At 42.6% G+C, this 8,498-nt stretch overlaps 2 protein-coding genes across 3 annotated transcripts in view; both read right to left on the bottom strand.

Moving 5' to 3' along the window:
- Window positions 1–569: 569 nt before the first annotated feature.
- LOC139572362 (uncharacterized) lies at window positions 570–3,903 on the bottom strand. The gene is made up of 2 exons (XM_071395091.1): window positions 3,325–3,903; window positions 570–3,290 (listed from the first exon to the last, which is right to left on the bottom strand). Exons 1-2 carry the CDS (start codon window positions 3,901–3,903, stop codon window positions 2,937–2,939), a joined length of 933 nt encoding a protein of 310 aa, XP_071251192.1. The 3' UTR covers window positions 570–2,936.
- Window positions 570–8,498, bottom strand: part of slc2a3b (solute carrier family 2 member 3b) — a 33,903-nt gene continuing 25,974 nt past the window's right edge. For both annotated transcript variants that reach the window (XM_071395089.1, XM_071395090.1), the window contains exons 8-11: window positions 7,369–7,473; window positions 7,126–7,227; window positions 4,965–5,168; window positions 570–4,780 (exon numbers count right to left, since the gene is read on the bottom strand). In XM_071395089.1, coding sequence (XP_071251190.1) covers window positions 4,547–4,780; window positions 4,965–5,168; window positions 7,126–7,227; window positions 7,369–7,473 — 645 coding nt within the window. In that variant the 3' untranslated portion in view covers window positions 570–4,546. The remainder of the gene's footprint in view (window positions 4,781–4,964; window positions 5,169–7,125; window positions 7,228–7,368; window positions 7,474–8,498) is intronic.

Genomic DNA, 8,498 nt, shown 5'->3' with positions numbered 1-8,498 from the left:
CAGCTTGTTGACGCCTGCTTGTCAGGCCTAGTTACTGCAGCTTGTTGATGCCTGCTTGTCAGGCCTAGTTACTACAGCTTGTTGACGCCTGCTTGTCAGGCCTAGTTACTACAGCTTGATGATGCTCAAGCAGACTTTCATGCTACAATTCTCTGCAGTGACTAAACGTTCGGTAGATTTTCCATGGAAAAGAAAGGGAAAGGGGGATACATAGTCAGTTGTACAACTGAATGCATTCAACTGAAATGTGTCTTCCACATTTAACCCAACCCCTCAGAGAGTGGAGAAGTATCTTCTGAACTGTGATCCTCATTAAGGGAGGCAGAGACAGGAAGAAATGTAATCCATCTAACCTAGGCTACAGTAACAGTAGACCTCTGACTAACGGCTTGGCACTGTTGTAAATGTGTGTACTAAACCAGAACATGCAGACACTGTATCAGGAGAATCAGGAGAAAATGACAAATAATTGAATGAGGACTGGTGATGTGCACTGCACTTATCACATGTGCTGCACTAACTGGGAGTTGAGTGTTGGACTGTACAAGGAATCAGCACTCACCACTTGGTATAGTCACTAGTGGCTTTATTTCCAGGTCAAACGTCATTACGTTGTTACAGTGTTTAGTGAATTCTACAAGGCAGAGGAGGTTTTGTGTTGTATTGTGGGAAATGTAGTTTCCACCAAGAAGCATTTGTAACCAAGAAATAGCATTACATAGAACACAGAAATAACCATAGAATAAACACACACAGAATACATACAGTGAGGTTGATATACACACACAGATACAAGGAAAGTGACTTTATGTCTTTGAGGAAGAAAAAAAAACTACTGAGAATATAAGACTCTTCGGATTTTTCAATGGCACAAAAATATAGTCACAGATTCCCTTTAAAATAAAAGCATATTTTATTTTAGTTGCTCAAAGCTTGAGTGACTCTTTATAACAACATAATAAGAAAAAAAAAAACATGAATTCTCTCTCTCTCTCTCTCTCTCTCTCTCTCTCTCTCTCTCTCTCTCTCTCTCTCTCTCTCTCTCTCTCTCTCTCTCTCTCTCTCTCTCTCTCTCTCTCTCTCTCTCTCCCTCTCTCTCTCTCTCTCTCTCTCTCTCTCTCTCTCTCTCTCTCTCTCTCTCTCTCTCTCTCTCTCTCTCTCTCTCTCTCTCTCTCTCTCTCTCTCTCTCTCTCTCTCTGGGAGGTGGTGTGTCAGGTTTTTTTATGTACAGTGGACGAGGAGGGAGGCTTGTCTTTAACTTTCTAGGTTGTTAAAATTCAAAATGATTGAAGAAGAAAAATCTCCTGTACAGTGGAACATTTACATACTAAGAAAATGTATTAATACACAAGAGCGCCCATTGAACCACTGCATTCATAATATACACATTAACATCATGTTAGCACAATATGTATGGCAGAGAATGGTAGAGTACATCACCATAGCAACATTCAGTAGTATGTGCAGAGTGCAAGCAGCAGTGCCAGAAACATTATGAAATGAGTTATGAAAGCTATGAGGAAAGCTATCATAACAGGAATGTATTTTGTAACAGACACATATTAACATACTGTATATGTACACACCACATTCACAACCATCGAAGAAAAGCCAGATTGCCAAAGTGATGATAGGTCAAATGTTGTTTTAGGCCAAAAGGTAGAAAAGTGCTCAGTTATCAATGAGTAACAACATCACATGAGTAATAATCCAACAGAAATGTATTAGTAGATACTGTATGAGACACAGAGAAGATATTTGCCACCATTATGGAATGTACACTAGCTACAATATAGTAGAAACAACTTACAGCCATGTATAACAACAACTAACCTGGTCAAAACCTACACAAGACTCCACAATCACAATACAGTATTACACCACTGAAATGTCATGATTTTTAGACACTGTTGTCACAATAAATACTATTACTTTAGGGTTGGTATATACTCTCATTTAACGGTAGACACCTTGTTGGAACAACTATTTTCAGGATGTTCCTAACAAATCTATGTTCCTAGAAAATCATATATCGTATTCTACTGTGATCATATACTTCCCACTTGGTAGGTTGTTAAAATGACTAGAAATTCACTCTTAGAAACGGTCTGATTAAAAATATAAAGGTTAGATCTAGTCTATGATAAATTCTATTTGGTAGAGGGCTTAATTCTATGATATATAGAATATATAGAAGTCTTCACACACAAAGCAATCACAGCTCATGTTACTCGCGGTTGTCTTTAGTAGATTGTGAGATCTCACTCCAAATACTGTGTAGCCACTATACATCATACTGAGGTCAATGTAGACTTTCCAAGTACTAGTAGTAGTTGAATGTCATTGTTCCATAGAGGTCGAAAGGCTTTGCTCCATATATTGCCTCTACCCCTATCTGATACATACATTTTTTATTTAACATCTATTTAACTAGGCAAGTCAGTTAAGAACAAATTCTTACTAACAATGACGGCCTACCGGGGAACAGTAGGTTAACTGCCTTGTTCAGGAGCAGAATGACAGATTTTTACCTTGTCAGCTCAGGGATTCGATCAAGCGACCTTTTGATTACTGGCCCAACGCTCTAACCACTAGGCTTCCTGCCGCCCCATGAATTGGAGTACATCTGAGATTCTTCAAAGTTCCTCCACACATTCTCTCAATCTAACTGTCTTGAAGAGACTGTTATCATGCTGTCAAATAATTCTACTATCATACTGGCCAAACCCAGAATCTATGTTTGATGTACTATTTGGAGACTTGAAGAAATGTTACTACTGAACTCCTCATTACCATAGCTATGATAGGCCAGCCAGGCATTGGAAGCCTGTACTGTATGTAGTCTGGCTCCAGATAAGTAAAGGCTGGGTTAGGATACACCAGGCAGAGAGACAGACAGGCTAGGTTAGGATACACCAGGCAGAGAGACAGACAGGCTAGGATACACCAGGCAGAGAGACAGACAGGCTAGGATACACCAGGCAGAGAGACAGACAGGCTAGGTTAGGATACACCAGGCAGAGAGACAGGCAGGCTAGGTTAGGATACACCAGGCAGAGAGACAGAAAGGCTAGGTTAGGATACACCAGGCAGAGAGACAGACAGGCTAGGTTAGGATACACCAGGCAGAGAGACAGATAGGCTAGGTTAGGATACACCAGGCAGAGAGACAGACAGGCTAGGTTAGGATACACCAGGCAGAGAGACAGATAGGCTAGGTTAGGATACACCAGGCAGAGAGACAGACAGGCTAGGTTAGGATACACCAGGCAGAGAGACAGACAGGCTAGGTTAGGATACACCAGGCAGAGACAGATAGGCTAGGTTAGGATACACCAGGCAGAGAGACAGATAGGCTAGGTTAGGATACACCAGGCAGAGAGACAGACAGGCTAGGTTAGGATACACCAGGCAGAGAGACAGATAGGCTAGGTTAGGATACACCAGGCAGAGAGACAGATAGGCTAGGTTAGGATACACCAGGCAGAGAGACAGACAGGCTAGGTTAGGATACACCAGGCAGAGAGACAGACAGGCCAGGTTAGGATACACCAGGCAGAGAGACAGACAGGCTAGGTTAGGATACACCAGGCAGAGAGACAGATATGTTAGGTTAGGATACACCAGGCAGAGAGACAGATAGGCTAGGTTAGGATACACCAGGCAGAGAGACAGACAGGCTAGGTTAGGATACACCAGGCAGAGAGACAGATAGGCTAGGTTAGGATACACCAGGCAGAGAGACAGACAGGCTAGGTTAGGATACACCAGGCAGAGAGACAGATAGGCTAGGTTAGGATACACCAGGCAGAGCGACAGACAGGCTAGGTTAGGATACAACAGGCAGAGAGGATGTTTAGGTTCCCGTACTGTACTCCCAAACCCACTGACCTCAGTACACATCAACCCAAATCCTAATACCCTTTCACCCAAGTGAAGGACAATACTGGAAGTTTATACTGAACATATTTGTTGGAATGTTTATCCTCTTAAATGCTAATACTATAAAGGTTTTTATTGTAATGTCAATCATTAAAAAGTACAGTAAAAAGTTGTCATTGATTAATAATGATTGGCGTCTATGAGGTAAGTCACTTAAAAATAAATGTCATAAATTACTTGGGCATTGGTAAAAGATCATTACAAATGATCATTAATAACTTACAGTAATAAATACTTTAGGCAGTTTAAAAGAAAATGACTGAAGGCACACACACACATGCACACACTGACACACAGTAAACATAACTCCTCTTTGACACACACACTCTCATGATGCCTGCATTATCATCCCCAACCCTATTCCCAACACACACTATACACACACCCCAACACTAAGCTGCTATTTCATATGGAAGCTCCTCTCCACAACAGTGCATATCTCTAGTCCTGCACTTTAAAAGTCCAATTCAACCTCAAATGGACAAAAAACGTTTTGTTTTAAACTCCCTACATTACAGTATCTATGCACAAGGGGCTTGTCTAACCCTGTGACCCTGTTCTCTAACTGTTACACTATCTACGGATTCGCTGACGATCACTTCTTTTACTTCTCTTCCGTCGGAAACTCAACCATTGGAACTTTCTCCATCGTCGGGGAGACGGGCAGGGTGACCATACCCTCTGGGGGAGGAGATTGTGCTCCTGCAGTGCCGGCGAATCCTTTGGCAATGTCGTCAAAGGTCCGCCCCTTGGTCTCCGGAACTTTGAAGTAGGTGAAGACGAAGAAGAAGATGAGGAAGATCATGAAGATGATGAAGACGTAAGGACCACACAGCTCCTGTAAAGGAGAGAGAGAGAGGAGGTTAGAGAGTAACACAATCTAAGCTGTAAAGTTTGCCTGATGTTTTGGTCTTATAACGGTGCCAATCCCATTCATTCAGCTTTGAGGCCTGCAGATGTATCTTGATACATATACATAGGTGTCTGTAGTAAGAGGGGTAGGGTGAGGAAGAAGAACCAACCTCCAGTTTGGGGAAGCCCAGCCCGACCAGGAAGTTGGCGGTCCAGTTGGAGCAGCCGGCGACGGCCATAGCTGCAGGCCGAGGCCCCTGGGAGAACAACTCAGCAACTATGAACCATGGGATAGGACCTGGGCCCATCTCAAAACTGGCCACGAAGGCAAACACCGCCACGATGGCCAGGTAGCTCAGAGACGTGTTGGTCTTCTACTCAGAGAGGAGGGAGGGAATGGAGGGATCAAACATGTTTGTTTTGTTTGTTTTTTTCACCTTTATTTAACCAGGTAGGCCAGTTGAGAACAAGTTCTCATTTACAACTGCGACCTGGCCAAGCTAAAGCAAAGCAGTGCGACAAAAACAACAACACAGAGTTTCACATGGGATAAACAAATGTACAGTCAATAACACAATAGAAAAATCTGTATACAGTCTGTGCCAATGAAGTAAGGAGGTAATGCAATAAATAGGCCAAGAGTGGCGAAGTAATTACAATTTAGCAATTTACACGAGTGATATATGTGTAGATGAGGATGTGCAAGTAGAAATACTGGTGTGCAAAAGAGCAGAAAAACTAAAACAAATATGGGGATAAGGTAGGTAGTTGGTTGGATGGGCTATATACAGATGGGCTGCAGCGATCGGAAAGCTGCTCTGACAGCTGAAGCTTAAAGTTAGTGAGGGAGATATAAGTCTCCAACTTCAGTGATTTTCATTGGCAGCAGAGAACTGGAAGGAAAGGCGGCCAAAGGAGGTGTTGGCTTTGGGGATAACCAGTGAAATATACCTGCTGGAGCGTGTGCTACGGGTGGGTGTTGCTATGGTGACAAGTGAGCTGAGATAAGGCAGCGCTTTACCTAGCAAGGACTTATAGATGACCTGGAGCCAGTGGGTTTGATGACGAATATGTAGCGAGGACCAGCCAAAAAGAGCATACAGGTCGCAGTGGTGGGTAGTATATGGGGCTTTGGTGACAAAACGGATGGCACTGTGATAGACTGCATCCAATTTGCTGAGTAGAGTATTGGAGGCTATTTTGTAAATGACATCGCCGAAGTCAAAGATCGGTAGGATAGTCAGTTTTACGAGGGTATGTTTGGCAGCATGAGTGAAGGAGGATTTGTTGCGAAATAGGAAGCCGATTCTAGATTTCATTTTGGATTGGAGATGCTTAATGTGAGTCTGGAAGGAGAGTTTACAGTCTAGTCAGACACCTAGGTATTTATAGTTGTCCACATATTCTAAGTCAGAACCGTCGAGAGTAGTGATGCTAGTCGGGCTCGTGGGTACAGGCAGCGATCAGTTGAAGAGCATGCATTTCGTTTTACTAGCATTTAAAAGCAGTTGGAGGCCACGGAAGGAGTGTTGTATGGCATTGAAGCTCATTTGGAGGTTTGTTAACACAGTGTGCAAAGAAGGGCCAGATGTATACAGAATGGTGTCGTCTGCGTAGAGGTGGATCAAGGAATCACCCGCAGCAAGAGCGACAACATTGATATATATAGAGAAAAGTGTCGGCCTGAGAATTGAATCCTGCAGCACCTCCATAGAGACTGCCAGAGGTCCGGACAACAGGCCTTCCAATTTGACACACTGAACTCTACCTGAGAAGTAGTTAGTGAACCAGGCGAGGCAGTCATTAAAGGCTGTTGAGTCTGCCGATAAGAATAAAGTGATTGACAGAGTCGAAAGCCTTGGCCGGATCAATGAAGACGACTGCACAGTACTGTCTTTTATCGATGGCGGTTATGATATCGTTTAGGACCTTGAGCGTGGCTGAGGTGCACCTATGACCAGCTCGGAAACCAGATTGCATAGCGGAGAAGGTACGGTGGGATTCGAAATGGTCGGTAATCTGTTTGTTAACTTGGCTTTCGAAGACCTTAGAAGGGCAGGATGGATATAGGTCTCTAGCAGTTTGGGTCTAGAGTGTCTCCCCCTTTGAAGAGGGGGATGACCGCGGCAGCTTTCCAATCTTTAGGAATCTCAGACGATACGAAAGAGAGGTTGAACAGGCTAGTAATAGGGGTTGCAACAATGGCGGCGGATAATTTTTAATGTTAAGCAGTGGAATAAAATCCAGTCAAGGATATTTATGGTGTGACAAGAATAGTTATTGTCGGGTTCTTGACATTTGAAATGATGGACAGCCGAGATTCAAACTCACCACCAATGCGAGGGAGATGGTCATGAGCAGAGCACTGACAGCCATTCCAGCCAATCCGATAAGGTGCAGGGTCCTTCGTCCCGCCCTCTCCACCAGAAAGAGCTGTGAATCAAACAAGGAAGTGCTTAGAATGTGTCCAAGGGTATTACATTTCATATTGGAATCTGGTCAAGAGTAGTGCACTATCAAACTGTACTATTTCTGTATTATTATACTTGACACTTGATGTGTTAAAATACTTACAGACACCACTGTGAATAGAGTGTTGACCACCCCAGCTCCTATAGTGGCGTAGATGGGCTGGGTCACCCCGGCAGTGTCAAATATACCTGTCGAATAGTAGAATACCTGAGGAGGAAGTAGGAAAGAGGGAGAGGTTGTTGATTACATTCATAACCAATATGAGGATATGTATCTAGTTAAATCTAGTTGTTGTTGACCCATGTTTACTCCTACAGACAGAGAGAGGGCTGTTGTTTCACTGTGTTCTGTGGCCATCTGGGTTTGATTGATGCTGGATTTATAATTGTTTTATGTAACCTTTATTTAAGAAGGGAGTCATGCTGAGACCACTGTCTCTTTAGCAGATGAGCCCTGCATGAACACATCAATAAACAACAGTTTTACTATACATATCTATATACACATCAATAAACAACAGTTTCACTATACATATCTATATACACATCAATAAACAACAGTTTCACTATACATATCTATTATACACATCAGTAAACAACAGTTTCACTATACATATCTATATACACATCAATAAACAACAGTTTCACTATACATATCTATATACACATCAATAAACAACAGTTTCACTATACATATCTATATACACATCAATAAACAACAGTTTCACTATACATATCTATATACACATCAATTACAAAATACATGAAAGCAAACACAATCATATGAAACATACACATTGTTCAGTAAAAGGGCCCTCTAACATCCGTCTGAATTAGGCCCAGTCTAAAGGTCATTGCACTGACCTTTAACCTGGGTCTGTCTGAGTCAGGATAAACTTGGCTAACGCTAACTCAGACTGACAGCCAGGTTAACTGACCTTATCAACAGACAATCTCCATTAGATCTTAGGGTGATCATCTCGCTAGCCAATCATGTTATTATGCTACATCCATTCCACTTAATCAAGCGCTTCCTTCCTCAGCCTCTGGGCTGAAGAGGAGGTGGTGCCTTGACAGTCTCTGTATGTTGGCATCTCTCCACTGAATCATTTAGTTTCAGTATTCTAACGTTGAACTGTGACTTCTGTAGAACTGTGAGAGTTGCAACATTACACGTCCTACTACATATGCTTATACGCAATAACTTTATCTGGAAAGGCTCATTGAGAACTT

Source organism: Salvelinus alpinus, chromosome 4 (assembly GCF_045679555.1).
Source record: "Salvelinus alpinus chromosome 4, SLU_Salpinus.1, whole genome shotgun sequence".
Taxonomy (NCBI): domain Eukaryota; kingdom Metazoa; phylum Chordata; class Actinopteri; order Salmoniformes; family Salmonidae; genus Salvelinus; species Salvelinus alpinus.
The sequence above is the reverse complement of the archived record's forward strand: the minus strand, read 5'-3'. Positions and strand labels throughout refer to the sequence as shown.